Source organism: Pocillopora damicornis, chromosome 5 (genome assembly GCF_964200805.1).
Source record: "Pocillopora damicornis chromosome 5, jaPocDami1.2, whole genome shotgun sequence".
Lineage (NCBI taxonomy): Eukaryota > Metazoa > Cnidaria > Anthozoa > Scleractinia > Pocilloporidae > Pocillopora > Pocillopora damicornis.
Genome location: NC_142674.1, coordinates 473920 through 497708, shown reverse-complemented (window position 1 = coordinate 497708; position 23789 = coordinate 473920). Strand labels below are relative to the sequence as shown.

The 23789-nt window shown below is 37.9% G+C and overlaps 2 protein-coding genes across 3 annotated transcripts; one reads left to right on the top strand and one right to left on the bottom strand.

Annotated features, from left to right (window-relative positions):
• The first annotated feature begins 502 nt into the window (after positions 1-502).
• Positions 503-14279, top strand: LOC113665882 (helicase ARIP4). Its single transcript, XM_027181612.2, has 19 exons — positions 503-1682; positions 2210-2579; positions 2875-3072; positions 3465-3579; positions 4251-4413; positions 4965-5029; positions 5356-5521; positions 5747-5818; positions 5962-6315; positions 7231-7349; positions 8430-8554; positions 8884-8983; positions 9563-9658; positions 10184-10293; positions 10708-10781; positions 10992-11093; positions 11210-11291; positions 12112-12187; positions 12331-14279. The coding sequence occupies exons 1-19, from the start codon at positions 846-848 to the stop codon at positions 13235-13237; spliced, it is 4131 nt and encodes a 1376-aa protein (XP_027037413.2). The 5' UTR covers positions 503-845; the 3' UTR covers positions 13238-14279.
• A 2211-nt stretch (positions 14280-16490) lies between these two features.
• On the bottom strand, positions 16491-23713 carry LOC113665880 (G protein-coupled receptor 161). Of its 2 annotated transcripts, none has more exons than XM_089207666.1 (4): positions 23439-23713; positions 21932-22038; positions 19966-20180; positions 16491-18878 (listed from the first exon to the last, which is right to left on the bottom strand). In XM_089207666.1, the coding sequence occupies exon 4, from the start codon at positions 18710-18712 to the stop codon at positions 17687-17689; it is 1026 nt and encodes a 341-aa protein (XP_089063792.1). In that variant the 5' UTR covers positions 18713-18878; positions 19966-20180; positions 21932-22038; positions 23439-23713; the 3' UTR covers positions 16491-17686. The 2 variants fall into 2 exon arrangements, with proteins under 2 accessions (XP_089063792.1, XP_027037411.2); XM_027181610.2 differs by having other exon boundaries at positions 19966-20127.
• Between the last annotated feature and the right edge of the window lie 76 nt (positions 23714-23789).

The window sequence follows — 23789 nt, the reverse complement described above, 5'->3', positions numbered from 1 at the left end:
TTTTGTTGATTACAGTGCCATGACAATTGCAAAGCCAACTTGTGGATATTTGGGCAGAATATCTTAAAATGAATTCTTCTATGTCAAGGAATTTGAAGTGTTCGGTTCCAAATGGCACTAAACTCAATGCATAGAGGTAAAGGACCAAGCAGCTGATTAATTGAATGACTGAGAACATTAAAAGACTTGACATGTTTCAAAGCGTTCGATAAATCTGTAGAATATATAATGTAATATTTTCATTCAACCCTAACTCGCTTCCCACCACTTAATTCTATATCCCTTTCATCTTCTTTCTCACACTTCAAAGATGTCTTTCTCTCCAAAGTGTGCCTTCATCCACGATTAAGCGTTCAATTTAATCTTACGAGACCGCAGACTTGGAAATTTAGTTTCTGTTATCTCGAAAAGAACGCGTGATCGTGGTATTGGAGAGCACAATCATTTCCGACACCCACCCGGCCCCTAAGGAATCCTGCAGCCTGCTAGGAAGGCCTGGCTACGAATTCCTATTGTGTCGATACAAACATGGCGGATTTATCGCAGACGAGAGGAGGAAAGGAGTATGTCCCTTTTATCATTGTTATAGACCTTGTGAGTGAAACAAAGTAGCTTTCTTCAAAGGATCATCGATTAGTTTATTAAGGATGTTTAGGGATCCCTTTTCACACTTGTGTTTTTCTCCAGCTCTAATGCTGACTAGTCTTAATTGAGCGAGTTTTACATGAAAATTCAAGTGAAGTTGCAGCGTGTGTTTGAGTTGTTGCTACGTTGATGTTTGTTCTTCTTCGATCTACGAAGATATTTTACAACCCAATCAGTCATCCACTATCCTATAGTTTCTAATGGAAGGTAATGGGGCAGAAATTCAGGTGCACAGTGATGCGGAGGACAACGGCTCTGCCGCAGGCAGATTGTCAAATTGTAGCTACAACAGCGAAGACGATAGTTTACTTGGTTTCGAAGACGATCTCGAAGGAGACGAAGAAGATGGAGAAGAGTTGGATGCTGAAGAGACAGTGACTTCCGCAAAAAATAATGAAGAAGTAAAAACAAAGAGAAAAAGAAAGCAGATCGACCCCAACAAACGAAAGCGGATTCGGCGAATTTTGCGCGAAGATGAACTGACAGAGGTTACAATTTCGGCCCAAAAAGAGGAGCGTGAGCGACTCCGAAGACTTGAACTTCAAAGAAGCTTAGCAGCATCTTCCACTAGTACTTCTAAAATTGGTGAAAATTTAAGCTCAGCATCACCGAGTGCTTCATCGAGGCCCTCAACCCCAATTGCTGTAGACGCCAGAGAGAAGAAAGACATTGAACCGCATGTGATTGTTATTGATAGTGATGATGATGAAGATTCCAGACCCTCCACTGCAGCTGTTAACTGTGATCATTTAAAGCAAGCAGCTGAGAATGTTAATGGAGAGTTTATTGAGATTATTAGTTCAGATTCAGAGGTTGATGATGTCAGTGATAACGATGATGATGAAGATTATGATGATGATGATGCCACTCCTTGTAAACGGAAGGATGTTGACTATGAAAACAGTGGGTTGCATGTTGATGACAGTCTCAATAAACCTGATTTGCAAGGACGAGTGCTTGTTAATGTAAGTCATCCTGCTGATGAAGAAGACATTTTTCTTGCCCCACAGATTGCTAGAGTTATAAAAGCACATCAGGTAGGTATTCAAAAAATTATTACATTATACAGCTTGTATGCTTAATGTTGCCTGTAGAATATGCCACTACTTAACTCATTACACCCTAGAAATTATTGTGCATATTCCACATACGGTTCTCCTTATATTTCCTAAAGTGCTGACAAGGAGAATTTCTTGCGACCACAATGTGTGATTCAGAGTTGATATTGTAAAAAGAAATTAGATGCTTGTCACTCTCAATGGTTCATAAGGTTAAAACAGCTTATTTTGCCTTCATGAGTAAACCACCTTTACCCTTTAACCCCCATGAGTGACCAATACAGAATTTCTCCTTACAATATCAGGCAGACAAGTGATGAGATAAGCAAAAAAGTCAGCCAGGAGGTCAATTAGTTGTTGATCAAATAAAAAATTCTCTGAACTAACATCATAAAAATTGTGTGACAGACAGTAATAAGAAGTGCTAATGAGGTCTTGGGATTGGAAGGGTTAAATAATACAAAAAATAATCATTCACTAATATATTTTTTCTCTTTTGCTCACAGATTGGTGGGATCAGGTTCCTGTATGACAACCTTGTTGAGACACTAAAACGCTTCAAAGTCAGCACAGGGTTTGGTTGTATTTTAGCCCATTCAATGGGTCTTGGTAAAACTCTTCAAGTAGTTAGTTTTATTGACATATTCTTGAGATACACCACAGCCAAGAAAGTGCTCTGTGTTGTGCCAATTAACACAATACAAAACTGGCAAGCAGAGTTTAACATGTGGTTGCCACCTAAACCAGGGCTCATTACAGATAGCAATGGAACCTTTGTGGAGAGTTCTGATTCTAGCACAGTTCATTACAGAGAATTTGAGGTGTACTTGTTGGGTGAAAATCACAAGACTACAATGGCCAGAGCCAAAGTTATAGGTATGTGAACCTTTTTTAGCAGGTTTGCAACCTGCAAATTGTCATGGATATAAGTAAAACAAAATTAACCTCAGGAGTTTCAAGAAAGGCTGCTTACCAGCTGTCTTCTGCTGCCTACAAGACCTGTTACAGTGGTCTGTTTAGTCTGCAAGCAGGCTCTTGTGTTTGGGTTTTACCTCATGGCCCAAATTTCCAAACTTGTTACTGTTAAGTTATTTTTTTTGTGTGTTTTTTTATGAGTTCCTTTTTTTTACATGTAACAAGTGCAATGTTTCTTTATGCCACAAATGTTAAGGTGAGTGGAACCACAATGGTGGAGTACTTCTGATGGGTTATGAGCTGTATAGACTTCTGTCAACTGTGACACCCTCCATGTCAAGTGCCAAGAGTATGCCAACGAAGAAGAAGAAATCACCAACTCTTGACAAAATGAATGGTGAACCAGAAGTTATAGATCTTGATGAAGAGGAAAAACACATGGAACTACTAATTGGTAAGTTGTTTTTTACGGTTATTACACAGGGTTCCTTTTGGTTTTAAAAAATCAGTGTTGTCACACTTGAAAAAGAGTTTGTTTACTGAGCTTCTTAAGAGGAGGAAATAGGGTTCACCATTTCTCCCATTCTATTTACAAACATGACACTATGTACACTGCTGATCCAAGCAGCATTCAGGATGTGCATCTCATAAGGACTTTGTGATGGCCTTGCCCATGGTAGAGTCTTTGTGGCTCAGCATTGGAGCGTGGAATCCCAAAGTCAGACTTTCGATTCCTCATGGGGACCTAAAATTTTTCTTTGTCCCTTGCTCATGACAAGAGAAAAAAACATCTTTTGCCAAGGAAATAGAGTGTTTTAAAGTATAACTTTGCTTTTTTACTCACAGGAGTTCAGAGAGCACTGTGTAAACCTGGTGCTGACTTAGTCATTTGTGATGAAGGGCACAGAATCAAGAATGACCAGGCAAATACATCACAGGCACTAAAGAAGATCCACACCAGGTATGAACAATTTCCACCCTAACATCAGTATGCATATTCTCCTTACCTCCATGTGCACATTTTCTAATATGCTGACAAAGAGAATTTGTATAACGATCAAGAAGTTCCTTAGTTTGTTATAATTTCCTGTTATTCTTGTATCAAGTCCATTACCAAGAAGTTGAGCTGAAATTAAACCTGATTGCTTCATTCAACTTTGCAACTAAGACTGAATGAAAGCAGCCTCATAAGTCTACTTTCCCTAGATTTATCTGGGCAATCAGAACAAAGAAAAATTACTAGCGATCAAACACACTTTTCTTATTCGTGAGTATTAGGGTAAAGTCTGTACTGGCTCACCCAACTGGAGTCTATCCCAGTTTCCTTAGCATGAAGCAACAGGGAGTATTAACACTCCCCCCCCCCCACCCCCCTGCTGAATGGGATGTGAGTCTTTCACAAGTTAACCCCCCAGTATTTCATCAGGCTTCCCTGATAATTTGCCACTACCAATTTATACTCCTGGATGGAGAGTCAGGCACTGCAAGTTTAAAGTGTTTCTCCCAAAATCACAAAACAATGTCTTGGCCAGGTCTGTACCCATACCCCTCAACCTGGAGTCCACTGCACTGACTAGTAGACCACTGTGTATAATGGTATTACTAGCTATGTAATAAATCTTTTTTCATTAGACGGCGGGTCGTTTTAACAGGATATCCACTGCAAAACAACCTTCAGGAATACTGGTGCATGGTAGACTTTGTCCGACCCAACTTTCTGGGAACCAAACAGGAGTTTTGCAACATGTTTGAGAGACCTATACTCAATGGACAATGCTCTGACAGCACTCCATCAGTAAGTATTAAATACAGGGTTCATCAACACATTATTCTGAATTAACTTTGTGACGTTTGGCTCAGGAAAGCAATAAAGACAAGAGAAGGCACATGAAAGTCATGGAAATTTATTATTAAGCTTGAAGGATCAATATCAGTATCTTGGCAACTGTGCACCTACCCCTCCCCTTTACCTAATAACAACCCTAACTTGTTATCAGTCGACTGTTGTTGGGTTCGGGGAGGGGTGAGGGAAGGTAAGCAGTCGCTCAGATACTGACTTTGATCTAGAATGAAAGGAGACAAACTTGGCAAACTTTCTGTTGATCTGTATGTAATGTGCATTGCTTACAATAGCTTTTATCAGCCAAAAGGAATATTTTAAGGAGATGTGTTATTCACATACTTTGATTGTAAGAAAAAGATTTTTAAGCTCTATAGAATCACCATGAAGACAAAATTTGTTTGCCTTTGATTAAAATGTCGCAGAGTGTGACAGCAATGGTAGAGTATGACCATAAAGTCTATAAAGGTACAGGTTATAATAAGTTTTTTTTTGCTGTTATCTAGGATGTGAAGATAATGAGATACAGAGCCCATGTACTCCACAGTCTGCTCGAAGGATTTGTGCAAAGGTAAAATAGTTCAAAGAACTTGTGTTAGTATGAAAAATACTTTCCCCTGACCTTCTTTCAATACACTTACTTTCAGATGATAATTAACGGCAAACCCAAAAACTAAGGAAATACATTATTAGGCAACAATGAGAGTAGTTCCAGGTGCCTTCTTTTCATCAGTTTGGTTAGAGGTTATTGATTTAACTGGTTTTGCCCAAGCTGAGGAGTTGTCAGGTTCTAAGATCTAGGCATTTATTCTTTTTTTTGTTCACTTGAAGTCAAGAATTTATTTATGTATTAACTTTATAATTATTCATACAATTATTTCGGTTACTTCTTTTTAGGCGGAGTCAAGCAGTTCTTACAAGATGCCTCCCAGTCAAAGAAGAGCACATAATTTTGGTTAATATGTCAGCTATCCAGAAAGAACTGTACAACACATTTGTTGATCGTCTGTTGCGTTCTGTTGGGTACATCAATCCCATCAAGGGTTTCCACACATGCACCAAGGTACAACAATAGTTAATACAAAAGATAAAAACTTGATAAAAATATATATATCAAGGAGACTCCATGTTGCCGTACATCTGTTAGGTAATGTGTGACAGATAAGATCAAAATGTGGTCAGAACAAAAGATTACTTTATGTAATATCTTCTGGATAATCCTACTTATCATGTAAATAAGATGACATACATCCTGATATTTTACAATATAAAACATATCCTTTGGTAGATTTGGAACCATCCTGACATATTTTACCACTCACTGGATATGAAGGATGCTGATAGGAATGAGTCTCCTTTGGTAAGCATAGAATACGTAAATGCTGCTTACGAACTGAATTTGATGTCCATGCTGCAAGTTACAGACCAAATTTTTTTTGCTAAGCTGTGATTTAATTTAAATTGCCTTTGCTTACACTAATTTAAATAATTTCTTTCTCTCAGACAATTCTTGAAGATTCTAATGGATCATCACAAAGTTCAAAGAGGAATTCTCCCTCAGACTTAATGTCTGCTACCACATCTACACTGAACCAAGAAACAAGAGCAAATGGAGGACTCTCACAGAATCATTCTTCAGGATCAGTTGTATCTCCTTATTTTCCATCATTAGCAAATTCCCAGACAGTTAAAACTGATCCTGTCCCTGTTTCTTCTCAAGCTACCACACAAACAGAACAGACAGTAACCACAACAACTCAACCAAGCCGCAGTGTACAAGATACTTCAGTGTCAGTTATTCAAACAGTAGCAGCACAAATGGATCGCAGTTGTGTTCTTGTGGGAGATGTGACATGGGTGAGTTGATCAGTTTTTATGAATGAGTCAGCTTTTAATGGATGAATATTTATTTTGCTAGTCATTGCTGCTCTCAGATTTCAACATGTGCAGCCTCACATGTGTCATGAAAAGAAATTGTTTGTGTAACACATTCTGTAGTCATCTCATTTTTCATGTGAAAATGTGGGCAAATCCTGATATTTATTTTATGAGTGAATACTTGAACAGTGAGGTAATATGGCACAAAAAGATGCTTTTAACTCATTTATTCCTGCAATGATTACAATAATTATTTGCGGCAGATGATTTTCAGAGTTGATCTCTCTTTCACTCCTGAGATCTTGACTACAGTTCTCTTCACTGGCTTACATACATCTCTCCCAATTCTGGTTATGAGAATTTGGTACTGAATCAAGCAATATACCATAGTTAATTTTTTGTCCTATCTTCTTGCCATATTCTAGCATATTACCATACTTTTTGTTCACCCAAAGAAGTTCATTGGTGAAACTTTCAACTCCTGTGAGTGATCAAGACAGAATTTCTTCTTACAATATCAATACAATATCAAGCAGAAAAGTGATGAGAATAAAGAAAAGTATCAATTTGGGGATAATTAGTTGATCTAATGCCAAATTTTCCCAACCATCATGATAAGAATTATATGGCAGACAGTAAAGAGAATCACTAATGAGATCTTGTGAGTGAAAGGACTAAGGACAAATCTTTGTCTGGTTTACCAACCAAAGAAAATATTTCTGTGTCTGTTTGTATCAGTGTGGCCTGCCAAGGTTGATAAAGGAATAATTAAGGGATTATGTCTGTGAAGAGAGAAGGTTGTGATGCATTATTTAAATCCCCCAACTCATACAAATTTAGTGAGGTCTGTATGAGAATTTACAATTCAATCATGTGATCCTTTTTGATGTTCAGGCCAAGACTCTGTTCAAAGACTACCAGGTTGGAGTGATGAAAAATGGCGGCAAACTTGTTGTGTTGATGGAGATTATAGAAGAAAGCTTAAAACTGGGAGAAAAAATTCTTATTTTTAGGTAAGGTTCAATAAGCTTAAAATTAAAAAGAACAAATAATCTGCTTTTTTTCTTGAGCACTGCTACTCTCTAGTATTTCATTTAGTACATGACAGAAGATGGTAAATTTTGGACTCAGCTGTTGAGTAAAGAAAGTTTTCATTCACTCTTCCTAACTGTTTTAATCCATTCACTCCCACAAGTGACCAAGACAGAATTTCTCCTTACAATATCAATACAATATCAAGCAGGCGGGTGATGAGAATAGAGAAGAATGTCAATCATGGGATTATTAGTTGATCCAATACCAAATTCTCTGAACTAACATCATAAGAATTGTATGGCAGATAGTAAGGAGAATTACTAATTAGATCTTGGGAGTGAAAGAGTTAACACTTTACACTAAGCTTTGAGACCTTGTTCTTAACCCTTAAACTACCAAGATCTAATTGTGGATTCTCCCCTCTGGCTGCGACATATTTCCTTGTAAATATGTTTTGAGAATATGGTGTTAGATCAAGATGATCACCTCTATCTGATAAGTTTGAGTATTCTCATTACCTGTTTGCTGGATGTTGTATAGATATTTTAGGGAGAAGTTATAGTTACATGTTTGTCACTTCTGGGAGCTAAAGAGTTAAACTGGACGAGATACAGCAATGGTAGACAGTTGGATTACTTTCCTTATTGCCATTTTGGTTGATGGAGTGTTGAAAATATACTGTGGGAAGTTTCATGTTGATCATTTATTGGAGAAGTGTTAACTCTTTACACCCTAACATCAGTATGCTTTTTCTCTATACTGTTCTCCTCTCATTTCCTAACATGCAGATTAGGAGAATTTGTTTAACGGTCAAAAGCGTCTTTAGTTGGGGATCATTTCGTGTATGCTCGTGGCCTTGATGTTTGATTCAGGGGTGATATGGTAAGGGGAAATTAGATGTGTGTCACTCATTGAAAGAGGTTAGAGAGTTAAGGGTTAAGTTGTCAGTCTTTATCCCCAGGGGTGTGTTTTTATGAGAGGTTCAATGTTGAGGTATAATAAAATGGGATTTTAGTCATCTATGTCAACTTTGTATTTTTATTTCTATTTTCTTCCAGTCAGAGCCTGTCTACCTTGAGTGTGATTGAGGAATTCCTTTCCAAGCGTGATGTTCCTTTTTTTCCTGGTCGGGTCACTGATACGGGAAAGTCTACCAGATGGGCTAAGAACAAGAGTTATTATCGTAAGCTCCTTTTTGTTAATTGCCATTTTAAACTACGGTAGCCATGGCTAATGTTTTGTACTTTTTGAATATGTTCTGTACCTCTAACTGTTCTGTTATGAAAGGAAAAATCTTAGGCCAGGGGACCATGAATTACCAGATAATATTTGGGCGTCACTATCTACTGAGTTACGAAGCGGCATGGCATTTCATTCAATCTTCTTCGATCCTTTCTTCCTTTGTCCGTGGGCGGCCGAGAAATGGTGAACCCATATTGTTACAGAGACTGCTGATACATGTGCGCATGAGCAGAAAGTTAATGGTCCTAATGATGTGGTTGTATTTCGTAGGACTGGATGGGAACACCTCGGCACAAGAGAGGGAAAGGCTCATCAATCGTTTCAACGCTCCAGACAACACTGATGTCTTGCTGTTTATGTTGTCAACAAGGTCTGCGATAGTTGTGTACAAGAACAATTTTCTGTCAAGTGTCAAAGTACTTCAGAGTAAGCTTTTGCTCCACTCTGTGATTGGTCCAGGAATCTCTTGCTATTTGCCCAAATCAACCAACCAACGGGCACTCTGTTCCCACGGATTTTGGAGATTAATTGTAGTGACTTTTTAATCATTTTCAACGTCTTATTGACAATAAAGTCACCGTTATTAGTGAGAAGAGTTTACATTTACATTATTTTTATTAGACAGAGAGCCATAAGAGGGAAAAACGTTTCTCTTGAGGCCTTTAAATGTTGGGTGTCTTTGGAGAGTGTCTCTTGAAGACATACAAAAATTCAAAGAACTGTAGTATTTTGATGCTTTTGTGCAGAGCTGGAAACTAGCTTGAAGTCTGGCTCATGAGTAACCGAATTTGTGATTACGAAATGAATAGGATAGAATACCACTTTTTGATAAAAGTTCAAAAGCTAAAACTGATCACTATTATTTTGGTAAAAACTTTTCTTTTAATTTAGTTTCAACGAATGGCATGTACATTGCAGTATTCTAAATTTCCTCGTGTCCTTCTTCCAGGGCGGGATGTCTTGGTATCAATCTTATTGGTGCAAATCGTGTTGTGGTGTTTGATGCTTCGTGGAATCCGTGTCATGATGTGCAGGCTGTGTGTAGGTATGAAAAGACCATTTTGTTTTTGTTTCATCAGGCGATAAATTTCTTTTCTTTGTTACTATATTTAACACAGATCATCAGTGAAAATTGATCTTCACTGCCAGAACAATTTTCAATTGAGTGTCGAAAGTCATTCGGAACTCCCTTGGTTTTGTTTCATTTTAATATGTGATTGATCCAGAAAACTCGCGCCATACAATCTAAACCAATCAGATTGAGGACAAAATCGACCGCAACCTGGTAACTCGCGTTTTCCCGCGCTTCAAGCCGTTTGTTTATTTTTACTCTAGAGTCTCAAAGACTCCATCATTGGCTCCTTTTGATATAATCTTGTGTTTTGATTGGCTGGTAAGCATGTTAAAAGGAAACAGGCTTTCACTTGGCTAGAGCCTGAACCTTCCAGAGACCACTCAGGTGCTTTTGCATATTGAGCTACAAAGCCTTGTGTTTGGAGCGAAACAAATTAAAGTGGCCTCGTGGTTATTACTGAGTTGACCCAAAATTTGTATTTATTTATTTTTATAGGGTTTATCGCTATGGACAGCTGAAGCCGGTTCATATTTACCGTCTTATCAGTACAGGGACAATGGAAAAGAAGATTTATGATCGACAAATATCGAAGCAAGGCATGGCTAGTAAGTAATGTAAGCTGTTGGCAACACGAGTGTTCTTTAAGTTGTTCACTGATTCTGCGATGGCAACAATTTGTAACTTGAAGGCAGCTAGTCGCATGAAAACTGAAATTACCTAGAGATTTTAAGGAGTTACTTCATCAGCCAATTTCTCCGCGTTCCATCCTAGTATACAATAGCGCAGAAAAAGGCAACATCACAACACTAGTATCTTCCTACTCTCCTCTTTATGAAGACTGGGTTATGTAACGTTTGCTAATCATGTAACGTAAAGAACTATAACATTAAATCATTTGCAGATTTCCCATACCTGCTTTATGGTTCGACATAGCCCTGAAATTTTGCTTCTTCTTTCCAAGGGTGCTCTGCAAATTGAGCTTCGATCAAATCAGCGATAATTCTTGTTCTGCTCTTTAGATCGAATCGTCGACGAGCTCAATCCGGAGGCAAACTTCACCAAACAAGAAATAATGAAGTTAATTTGTGAGAAGGTAAACTGCACTTTTTGAAATGTTTTTAAACGGAAAGAGTTCTATAATTCCTCGTGAGTTTCACTTCGCTTTTCTTTATTCACATCCGTCTATAGATAACCGCCCAAAGTTTTAAGGCAACTGCCTCTTCAATCTAACCCCACCCTCTCCCCCAAAAGTAATCAATCGCACGACGAGTTCTTGTTTGATTCGTTTTATTTGCTTTTAAAGGAGGCTACTTCTCCCGCGGCTGACTTATCAGCAGCCGCTGACCAGTTCAGTGATCCCGTGTTGGTCAGACTGTGTCGACAGTGTAACTCTTGGATCTCCAAGGTCAGTCAAGTGATATTCTTTCGTCTAAAATCTGTCACTAGTGTTTAAAATAGGACCATTTTGACTTTGTCAAGATCTTTTAGAAGTATGTTTCACTCGTCTTGGTTGATTTCCAGGTGCCTTTTAAGCACGACTCACTTCTGGTGGATAGAAAAGAAATGAAGCTGACCAAGGCAGAGAAGCGAGAAGCCAAAAGAGGTATTCAGACGTGTGTGCTCTGTTCCAGTTATCATCCATCGTTAAGATCAGCGTGAAGGACCAGTCCTAATTTATATCCTAGGAAAGGAGGGGGGGATTTAGGTGGGATCATATGTTTTTCAGGGGGGACGGAGGGCTGGGAAGGGGGGGGAGAGTCAGTCGTCGCCATATAGTATAAAGAAGGGGCTGTAGAAAACTGACCGCTGATTAACAGTCAATAAAAGGGGAGAGGAAGTCATAAGAATATCAGAGAGTAAATGGAAGGACTATGTTACGAAAATCCTCCATACCCCCCCCCCTCCCCCCCTCTCAAAACCTTTGCCAAGCATGACAAAATGTATAACATTATTTTTAAGAGAGTTTAAAATGCGGGGAAATGCATTGAAATGCGGAAATATGAAACCTTTGTCAGGGGCGGTAAATTTAGAACCTTTGGCAATGCACGAGATGTGCATTTTTTTGTGAGTGTGGGACAACTCGTAGTTTGAGCCACGCGCGGATAAACTTGCTGTTTGTACCAAATAGTACAAGTTGTTCAATTGCTGCCATGGCAGGGAAATACGGTGTAACTTGGCGTAAGCGCAAGGAAAACTTTACCCATTGACAAGAACGAGGTATGATCATTGACTCCAGTTGGTTTTCTGGTTCGACCCCTGAGGAGGAAGGAAGCTATGTTTTAATAAACTGTTTAATTGCTTTCCCAGAAATGCTGGAAATGAACTGGTTCGGAAGCAAAACAGCGCTTTGTTTGGGTTGAAAATTTAAAAAAAAATAGAGTTAATGCGACAGCATTAACGAAAGCTGTTTGTCTTTTTCGCAGGGTATGAAATGGAGAAAAGACTAGCCTTGCAAGGACAAAAGCACTATCCTGGTGTTATTCAACCGGTTTATAGCAGGTATGGAAAACAGGGTTGTTTCAGATTTTGCGCAAATTTAGTTGTAATGACGATGATGTTTAGGACTGCGTCAAGTGGTTGTAAATGCCATGAGTATGCTAGTCCTATGAAACAAATCTTTAATATATAGGTATCTTTTTCAGAAACAACCAACCCTTCGTTCCAAAACCGGTTTATCCTGTTGGATCGGTTCCTCTACTAACTCAGACAACCGGTCCTAACTGCACTCATCATCATCCTTGTCCCCAGCTCCCCCTTTCGTCTGGCTTCCATCTCCCACCGGCTTCCTTTATACGTGCTGGTGTTCCTGTACCACCTGTTCGGGGGAATGTGCAGTCGTCGCAATGTACGACTTCAACAGCCTCATCAACTTATTCACAGGGTAGCCAGCACGGGAACCAGGAGGCCAGTTCGTCTAAAGACGATGTCGTTATGATCGACCTTGACGATTTGCCTTCGCCGACGCACCCCGAGCGAGAATCGATCAGTCACCTGCGAGCACAGGCACACCAATCGCAGTCAAACACGGATTTAGTCAGGATGGCCCAACATGCATTTCCTAGTGTTTCCCCTGCGTTTATTAACGTGCTGTTAAATCAAGGAAATTCTCAAGAAGCTCAGGAATCAGACGCTCAAGGTTCCCACAAAACTATCACTCACGGTTCCAAGTCCCCAAATGAGCATCGTTCCCAGTCTTCTACCGCTCAATCCAAAGCAAATTCCGAAGCCTTAGACGTCGACATTAACTCGTCTGAGACCAATGTTGTGGACAGTACACAGTCAAAAAACGGAGATGCTGCTGTAAATAATGTCAAAGTGAAAAAGGTCGTTGCGAAGACTCCTAATCAGGAACAGATCGACTTACAATTGTCCTCTCCGCCAATAATAGTAGAGGTATCATTGGAGTCTGATCAACTTGATCAGTCGAGCCAACAAGAGAAGACGGGTGTGTCATTATCACCCACCCGACCCCTAGTGGTAGACGTCTCAGTAGCTTCAGATGAGCTCGAAAATTCAGCTTCACAAGGGGCAGATGCAGCCTCTTCTTAATCACCCCTCCCCTGGTACAAGAAAAACTAGGCATTTATCTTACTTGGAGGAAACCAGCAGAGACTTGACAACCTTTGGGAATGGGTGGGACAACAGTTCGGTGGAAGATTCCATCGACTGAAATACTTCTAGTGATACATGGGTTGCATACCGTGAGGCAGTCCTTATTGAAATAAGAAATCAGGGTTTTGGCAATATTTTGGTTTTCACCGAACTTTAAATCGTGGTTAATGTGATAATGCATAGGGCATGTGGCAATCCGAGGCGGACACGTGACTTTCTTTAACTAAGGGATTGGCTCGAGTATCAGCCAATGCGAGGAAGCGTTCGGCATTGGTGTGCTGAACCTTCATATCATTTGAATCGATCGACTTCTTGGAGGTTGTGATCAAATTGTAGAAAGAAGGAGCAAGAAGGAAATTTTCAGAATTATCATTAGTTTTAATAGCATCACTATCATTATTAGTTGAAGTATTATTTTTATCATTAACAATGATTCCACGATTTACTTTGCTACAACAATTTACTTTGGGTTTTCCGCACTCACCTTTATTTCCCTCAAACTGAGTCTTTACCACGACAAGCTTGACAAATGCAACTTATACAGACCTCACCAATCGTGTCGTTTTACAATACTTAATTCTCACTCTGTCAAGTGCTAACCTTGATACCTTCCAGTTAAAGATATCAAGAAAATTTTTGATAAACGCGAACGTTAATGATATGAATATTTAACTTTGATCAAAGGGAAAGTTATTTTTATTATTATTTAACTTCAGTATAACTAAATGCAGTCAAGGCAAAGACCTCTGCCCACACTTAGTGAACGAGAAAATTTCGTTAGAGCTTTTTGACGTTGTTTGCTCTTTTTCTCCGAATTTCGCACGGTGGAAAATCTCACGAACATGTTCAGACTACAGTATTCAGTGTTTACTGCAAGAAGAAAGTTTAGCCAAACCTTTCGATTTATATATAGGTGTATATTATTTTAACTGAGGAGATGTGCGATATTTGTAATAAATGCACATTCTTTTACTTTAAACGAGTTGTACAATCATTCTGATTACTGCAAGAGAGCTCTTGAAAGTCATTTTTCGATGGGAGAAAGGGTTACACTGAATCAGGGTAATTTAGTGTTATCAACTGAGTTGATAAGGTATTGGCCACTGTAAAGAGTTTCAAAGCGAACTTTTCGAGCGTCAGCCCTCAGAGCGATTCACACAACTCCTCCATTTGCTCTGACTATGGGCTAACACTCGAAACATCAGCTTTGAAACTCTTTACAGTGGCTAATTTACGCTATCAACTCAGTTGATAAAACTAAATTACCGTGTTATACTCTCCTACCGACACAGAACCACAGTTTCTTTGGAAACTTACCCCCTTTATACTGAATCAGTTTTATAACACAGTAAATTTGTAAAGCTTACAGAGTGAACGAAAACAAATGCTAGTCCCCAGGCTCTGCCCTTTGATATCATCTGCTGGAAGGCTGGGATAAGGGCGAGTCTCTCAGTGACGTCTTGGCTCAAGGGCTTAAACAACTAGCGATGGGACTGATGAAGTGTTCGCAAGGAAGTGAGAATCAGAGTCTTGTAATTATTTGACATTAATCGCGCCAATTTATCAAATCTTGTCCGCGCATACGGGTCGCAACTTTGTTTTGACCAGAAGTCCTTGAAAACAAAACGCATACATGAGCCGATAACTATTACCTCCTGTAAAGTATTTAACGTTTATATTCGCAGCTTATAATGAAGAATCATACACAATTACGACCGCAGCATCGAAAATGATGACTGAAAAAGAAATTTATAAATTTCGCAATTTTTTAGATTCATTTAATTGATATGTCGGTGTTAGAGCTCTTTTTTGCTGACTGTAAAAAGCCGGGCATCAATTCTAAAACTGAAAATGAAAATGCAAGCCATGTTTAGTTTCTCCACGTAGTTAATTGGAGTTCCCATCTAATTTTTTATGCGCGTGTTCATCTGTAGTTCTTGTCATTGTCACATTATGGTTAAAGCGTTAATGCTTTTAATGTCAGGATTTTCGTAAGGTCCCTGAAAGTGAAGTGACAAAATAAAAGGAATGTCTGTGCTTTTTCTTTTTCAAAAAGCCAGGGTCGAAAATATACAAAGAAACACGTGAGTAGAGATTATTTTTAAAGCTCTAATGTTATCTTGTTGCCACACGAGTGAGGCATCGCTTTTAAGAACAATTTCCTAACAAAAAAAAAATTGATGATATTTTCTCCATTTTACTCTCTGCTCTTTTATTGCATTAAATAGAAATCACTTATCAAGGTAAATAAGTACTCATGAAAGATAAAAATAGAATTTGCATTAGTAAATATGAAAAGTCAGAAGATTAAAGGCGGCTGCAATCTACCCAGATCCATCTAATTAAGGTCAAGTTATGTGCACAAGAAAATTTCTCCTTGGAAACCTCTTCCTATCGATTTTATTCGTTTTTATGTTTAATTTAGCATTCACGAGAAGTTCTGGAGAATCTGAAAGCAGTAATTGATTCGAAAGCGATGATTTGTCTTGTGTAAAACAACACACCGCTAAGGTGAAAGGTGTGCAGCTGTATTCACGGTTTTATTTTATGATCGCCGATACTTGAAAAACAAAACAAAACAAAAACAGAAAGAAAAAAAAACATACACAAAATTGTTTCCGGAATCCTGATTGGGTTGAAGAGAGCCTCTAGCATAGTAACCCTAAGCTGATTGGTTGCTTCCTGTCTTCATTGTTTTTTTTTCCCCTCTCTTTAAGCTGAGTAGGATTTTAAGACACTGCGAGCTTTTCTCAAGCGCGTACTACAGAGTTTAAATTCTCTGATGAAATTTCTGTAAAAAGAATGCAAAACATTCTTAATTCTTAAAATGGCTCCTTTTCTCTGGGGATGGGTCATGCCAGATTAAAAGAGAAGAGGAACTTGTGCATTTGAACACAAGGTCGCTGCAACTTCAGCGTAAACCATCTTGGAGACCGAAAAACCCTGTCCACTTCAAACAAGCGCTCACTCCGGCGACAATATGTAACCAGTTAATTCATCTCGATGCCTCATCTCAATGGCAAGTTATTTTCTTCAATGAGGCACAAACATATTCATCTTTGATTAGCAGTTGCAAGATGCAGTCATTTTTTTTCTTCCGCAGTGTAACCAAGTAACGAATTTAATTCGCAGTGTGACAGCAGCCGATTATTTCAAAACAGAGAAACAGAGTGCATTGAACATTCAGTTGTCGATTTTTTTTAATTGTTTATTATTTCCTTCTTTGGTTTGAAACAACCGCAATTTACAGTAGCTCGATCCCCAAGAACAAAGACGATTAATTATGTTTGCAAGAATTTTGTTCATATTTTATTCAACTGCCCACATTAGTCGAATTAAGATTAAATGCATATGCTATTTTAGAACATTAGGTTCTGGAAACAACTTGAAAACTTATTTGGAACTTAGACAGTAAACTGAATTGTCTGAGATTTCACAGGAAATCGCCTTGAAATATAGACTACATGTTGATGCATTTACACAGAATTGACATTTTTAAGCCAAGAACATGTCACTAAATTTGACCAGGGTAAACACTTGTCTGAAGCAAGATCGCACAACGAGAAAACGTTGGCCGGATTAGCACATGTCACCGACCTGATATAATCAAACTTCAGATTAATTTGTACACTCAAAAATGCGCGTAAAAACAAATTGATTTTCTCGTATAATTAATGTTGCACTGATGATTGCTATGCCTTGTATATATAGGCGGTAAATTTTATTCGCTACTGATTTCATCAAAAAATAAAATTCATTCCCAGCTGTTTGAGTCCGGTTTGAAAAATCGAAACCGGAATTATGAATTAATGTGCGCCTGAAAGGCCTGTGCAAGATTAAAGCGATATTATTCAAAGACTGATCATTAAAATGTCAGTCTTACTATCCGTACTCAGGAAATTTTCAAGAAGTAATCTATGAACTTCTCATAAATCTCTAAAGATGTTTCACTATAGAACCTAACAGTAATTCACATATTTACAAGCAGAGTTTTCTCGGTAATAGCCGAGGATTATCACATTTCCTTTTTCACAATTATGCAAAACATTTAGAAGCTTTCCCGCATACGCGAACAGGCAAGCTTTTAATCTTTCCATTTCACTGGGTTTAACTATTTTGAAATAGAAAATCGAGGAGGCATATTAACATAAGAATAGGGTATGATAAATTTTATAGTTTGCTGTTGAAACACAATTTAAAATAGATAAAGAAAAAAGCATGTAATCTAGGAATATAAATTTCTTTCTCGCCCTTATTTTAATGGCATTACTGATTTCCTATCGCTGTTTTTTGCTTAATTCTAATCTTGAGATTTACTGAAGATGTTAGGTTCATTTAGACCAAATGGATTTTTCGATTGCATCTTCATCAGTCTTTCACGGTTTCTCAACTGATTTCTGTGGATGAATTTCTCGTAGAAACATAGTTATCAGTTAGCGTCCTCAAATAATCGACAATGTCTTTGGGTTCTTCTTCAACCGATCCTTTTTTGACACACTTGCGCAGAATAAGAAAAACCTCTTTTCGCAGCTTTCGGTTGAGCAAAACATACACAAGGGAATCTAGTAATGGCCCTAAAAATACCATAAAATACACAGTCGTTTCCGTACCGGCGGAAAAATATCCTTCACTAGTGAAGCTGGTGACGATGTTGAAAATCGCCAGCGGACCTCTCGTCAGCAAAAAAGACCCAATGATTAGTGCCAAGGTAACATTCGCTTTCAAACTCTGAAAACTGTTTTTTGTTTGTGCTACCGAAGTGAATTCGCCATTCTGTAAAACCTGGATTTGTATATTCCCTGGTCGAACTTGACGAGCGCTATTGCGCGCGGTTTGAAAGCTCTTGAAATACATTATACACATCGTGAAGGACGTGAGAAGGAAACTCTCCATGGCGATAAAATAATAGTAAATAGAGTACGAGCCTTTAAGATCCAAACGGAATCTGCAGCCATTTATCGAAGGAACAAATTTGTACTTGAGTCCATCGATGCCGAAAAGAGGAAAAGCTGCCCAAAACGCAGCGCGAAACCAGTTGAATATCGAAGTGAAGAGAACATGTGTCGATGTAACTCTTGCAGTATGGCTCATTGGGTTAGCCAGTGAAAAATATCTGTCCACTGCAATAACAGAAATGAATGTGGCAGAGGAAATGGAGAGAAAAATAGTAAAAAATCCCTGAAATTGGCAAAATCCTTCACCAAACTGCCATGACTGTTGCGAGAGGGTGACTATCGAAAATGGAATCACTAAGACCGTCATCAAAAACTGTGTCAATGACAGACCTACGAGAAATAAATTACTGACTGTACGCATACATGTTCTTGGCAGTACAAGGCATAGGATAGCGGTGTTGGTTAGGGCAGCGAATACGTCCAGAACTGACAGCAAAACCACTGCTATAATACTCATATTTTGAACTTCAACCACTGTCTCGATGTTGTTTTTTTTCCTTCTTTCCTTCGTAAATGTTCTTTATCTCGTACGTTTCACCTCGTATTTTTGTCGCTTTTTTACGTCATACGCAGACATCCATCACAATCTGCGAGTGGAGTTGATTACTTTGTCCTCAAACATTCTGAAAAATTCAATCAAATGCACAGCTTGAGCCCTAGTTGCCTTGAACGTGCCCTACATGCTCTTTACACTGAAACTGGTACGTGAAGAGTTGTTCAGCGATCACCTTCTTTCCCTATGTCTGATAATTTTATTTGTTTGCTCATTTCCCTTTAAGCTGAATACAGTCTGCGCATGCGGGTCAATTTTTTCCAGCGCTATATACGCATTTTATGTTTCACGAAAATGTAAATTAAAATATCGCATTTGCAAAGTTTCTGAGAATTCAATTTCGTGCAATAGTGTTCTATTTGCGTTCATGTCTTGCAAATAAACCTAAACGCCATTTATTTGCTTTGAAAGAGATCCCAAATAACTCAGGTTAGTCCTGTCGATATCCCGTTTAAACAAGACACAGTTTACGGAGATTATTAATGAATGGAACTTCAATTTCCGGAAGAAGGAAGAAAAGGTGAATTATCAGAATGCAGTGTAGGTTTAGTGCGCAAGGAGAATCTAAAGAAAAGGCTAAGTTTCCTCCAGTTTTCATTAAATTTTATGATGTTATAATTATCTGTCTCAACATCACCTTCTATCCGGAAAAGTCGAAAGGCCTAAATTATCGAGTCAATCTTTTTTTTTTTCACGGATTTTGGTTTAAATAGAGAAGGGTATCCCTTATCATAAAAGTTTTCGATATCAAAAAAATAACGCATATTAGCAGACATTGATCAATGCGCATTCTAAATTTCCGTCTAAGCCACTCTGCTTGTGAAAAAAGAAATAAGATAATTTCAAGGTATGACGTGTTTCCCTTCGCACCATCGACAGATAAGAGACAAAACAGACGTTTACTGCGTTCGCTGTGTACTTTATCCATTACATGAAAAACCAACAATTTCCTCTTGTGTAAAGTTTATAAGTAGCTTTCAACTTTGTTCGAGTATTCCGATTTTAAAATTCAAAGAGAAAGTATTTTGGCGCACAATTTTGCGACAAACAGCAGACTAAATTTCATCATTTAAAATGTACGGCTCTACGGCTTTGTTTGAGATTTTAAATTAAGTACAAGGATGAAAAAAGTCACAGTAAAAGCAATTTATACTTACTTGAAGTTTCTGGTTAGAATGAAAGTGATTGTAATCCGGCGACGAGTGATCCGCACGTCGTATGCTGTTCGACTTTAAGTAGAAAATGAAATGCTGCAAGAAGTTTCTTTCATTGGCACTTAATATATTATATGTCCGCCCAGGTGATTTTTTGTTTTGTATCTGAGGACAAAAGTAACACCGCTATGAAGATTGCAATACCATCTGCTGTGTTCCTAAAATTTGACGAGATATATGTCCAAAGTTGTCAAATAAACAAGTGAATATTGACACCTTTAATTTTCACGATTTTTACGAACTGAGTTAATGAGATTCTTAGAATTGAATATTCGATTTCCGAAATGTAACTTTTGATCCAAAAATAAAAGCAAAATCGAAATTTTGGTAACTGTGCAAAAGAAAGTGATTCAAGCACGTTCTTTCTTTACACAGAACCAGAGTTTTTATTTTTTTTTTAACCCACGTAAACTGGTTATGACCAAATATCACCTTAAAAATACCGCTCGTGAGACAATTTTATTAGGTTTTTCGGTATTATTTTGGTTGAACATTTAGCCCCCGTAATGAAAAATATTTTCTTTAAGAAAGCTATAAATAGAAATCAGTTAAGATTCATTTCCTTTGTCAATTTGAAATTCGAAAAACAGAAAAGGTAATTTTTTATCTTGGGTGGAGTTAAAACAACCAAAATTGCGATTCTGCTCTTAGATGTAGTAGTTTTGTTTTGTGGATGATCGAAAGCCTTTCTATGAAACAACCTAATTGTAATGGTATCTAAGAACTAAAGTTATGTCCTATCAAATAAAGATCATGCAAGTTAAAAATTACCCGTATACGGGTGCACTGAATACAACAAAAAAACTAGGCTTCACAGGGTATATACGGCAATTCTGGGCCATTTTTTCATCCTGACAATAAACTTCTCGATTAAATATAAAATTTACCTTAGTACTTTTTCTTCATGAGTGAGCAATTACAGCTTAGCGCAATGATCATCTCTCGGTGTAATTGCCGATCATTAGTAAGGTAGTATGTAATTGCAATCGACCCGCGTATGAAAATTTAGGGAGAAGATACTCGAATTTTTTTTTCCGTTAATAGTCTAGGCCTAAATAGCATCGGTTGCTCACGGTTATATACATTTACAAGCTGTTTTTTATGTACTTAGCCCATTTCTTCGCAGCAAGGTTTTCAATCAGAAACTCACCCCCCACGGCGATTTAATTTACTGCTCGCCCCTTGCGAAATCCTATTTTAAACAGAAGTCATTGATAGTGTAATTCAGTTCCAAGTACATAATCGAACACAAAGTAGATGTGACAGGAGAGTGTGTGATTAAAATAACACTGAATTTATTTGAGGACGTAAAGCTGGTGAAAAGTGCACATTTTGAGACCACAAGCAGTAGTTTATGGCGACTTTACTCTAGCTTCAGAATACTGAGCCAATGATAAACCACTTTGACAAAAAGCTGTGATTAACTATGGTTGGAAATGGAGAAGGACTGAAGAAAATAAATCATCCCATATTTTTGAGAAACTTTACATGTTGACAATCTCATTTGTATACAGTCCAATTTTTTATTTTCTGAAATCATGCTAGGGATTGATTGCAAGCTACGAAAAATAAAACTTTTTCAACAAAACGAAGTGGAACATGTGCTGCTGAATAGAAACATTTGTAGGATTTTCTCAGCAGCTGTTTGTCTATTTTGTGTTGAAAAAGTCTTAGTCATATTATCTCGGGGCATATGTCGTAACGTCTGCTGGCCGTAAGGCAAGAATGTTCTGAGCTGCAAACATCAAACTTACATCATGTGGAAAAAACACGGAAAGGGGGGTGACCACTTGTGTACAGCTGAGTCCAGCAAAAAAAAAAAAACCACAAAAACAAACTGGATGGTCAAAACAGTAAAAGTTATAAATTGAAAATGAGAACAAAAACATTTCTCAATAATAATACTTACCCTTCCTCGTTTGCGTTCTCGACCTGTTCATGCCCCTTTCCAAATAACGTTCATCTTCAAAATTCTGTTTCTGTTCAGAAACGTTTAGCCATTGCAGGAATTACGTTCTGTTTCAAAAAAAGGAATTCCTGCTACTATGCTTCAAAACCACATTTTCTTCAATTTCAAGCTCCTTTACCTAAGGAAACTCCTTACTACAACATTTTACAAAAGAGTGCGGTTCTAAACGTTTGATGTAAAAGTTCTCAGTTCTCAATACTCCTAAATAGGTCAAATAACCCGTTTCAAGATTTTCAAATTAGTTTTCAAATAACCCCAGTTTCAAGCAGAAGACAGCGTATCATATGCAATTTTGCATGGAAGAAATCAATAAGCAAGAACTGTTGTTACCGGATCATAACACGTAAAGAAGTAAATTGTATCAATATTTCTTTTCACAGTTTCCGGACAACTTCAATAATGCGCCATCAGTACCCTATAGACTAAATAAGGCGCTAAAAATTATCAATTCATTGCCACTTACTGGCTTCTGCAGAGAACCAACAGAACTTGTATCAGATAAAGGAAAAGAAAAAAAAAACTCCTTCGGATGCAGTGCCTAAACTTGCCGGAAATCCTGAGTCAGAGTTAGGTTCCAGCTCATCATTATTTCAATTTACAGAAACACTTTCTAATCTTCTTAATAAAGAATGGAAATGCATCAAAACACTCCACCGAAAGTTTGTTTTCAATTTCATCCGGCCGGTTATGAGCATTAAATTTTCAGATACTATCCAATACTTTCTTTCGTTACTGCTACTTGTTTCGGGCATGTTAAATAACCTCCTGTGGTTGTTGGATATTGAAATATTGAATTATATTGAAAATATTGAAACCTCTCCACGCTTATTACTAAAAACCAACGCTACTTCATATCTCCTTTCCTGTTTTGAACGCAAAAGTGACAAAAGTTGAACAGTTAGGCCTAAATTGCAACAGATATTACACTCAATGCAAGTATGTCGCACTTTAAAAGGACAGGGCAGGCGAGTGTAAACTTTAGAGCCCTTTCAACCAACCTTTTGGGAAAAAAGAGACACAGATATTTGCTTTAAGAAAGCAGGGGGCTCCCCATAACTTTCTAGGAACAAGGAAATATAGATTTGGGGGCGAATTTGTTACTAACATCGTGTTTTCTTCAAAGAAATACTCCTTTCTTTCTCTTGGACAATAAACCATTCATCTATGTTCTATGATTAGGTATGTTCCATGCCAAAAATGTGTTCTTTCCAGAAATCAGTCGCTCTCCAAAATGTACTGATTTTGATTGAAAAACGCTGGTACATCGATCGGCTACGATGATCGATTCGCATCTGAATATAGTTGTCCCTCCAAAAATAACGTGTTCTATTCTGAAATACTTTTCAGTCCTCTTCATAGATATCTTTAAAAACCTGTAAGTAGCTTTTAAAAAAAGTACCATTTGACTCAAAATACTGTATCAGAGGAGTAACGAGTTGCTACTTACGTGTAATTTCTTGTGTGATTTTTGAAACTTGCATTCTATTCTCATGAACGAGTGTCTGGGTAATACTTTTCAACACTTCCCTCTTTCCTGAGGATCTCGCATCAGTTGTTAGCAACGACTGAAGAGATTCCTATCAACAAAAAATGTCTGAAAACAAGGTGAACACTCTCCTTGATGATATTATTGCCATGCTTAGAAATGACATCAGCATTTTGCTGTAGCTAACATCCGAGTTAAGCATGCTTAGCAGTCTGAAGTAAAATTAGTGAGTGATGACGCATCGTCTCTTTTTCAATTATTATTTCCCCTTTTTGTCTGGATCTGGTTTTAAAATATCTCGCTCACCACGTC

Coding starts and splice junctions, on each gene's coding strand:
- LOC113665882 (XM_027181612.2), top strand. CDS start 846: ATGGAAGGTAATGGGGCAGAAATTCAGGTGCACAGTGATGCGGAGGAC. Junction 4,414..4,964: donor GCTCTGACAGCACTCCATCA/GTAAGTATTAAA, acceptor GCTGTTATCTAG/GATGTGAAGATAATGAGATA. Junction 11,292..12,111: donor GAAGCGAGAAGCCAAAAGAG/GTATTCAGACGT, acceptor TCTTTTTCGCAG/GGTATGAAATGGAGAAAAGA.
- LOC113665880 (XM_089207666.1), bottom strand. CDS start 18,712: ATGAGTATTATAGCAGTGGTTTTGCTGTCAGTTCTGGACGTATTCGCT.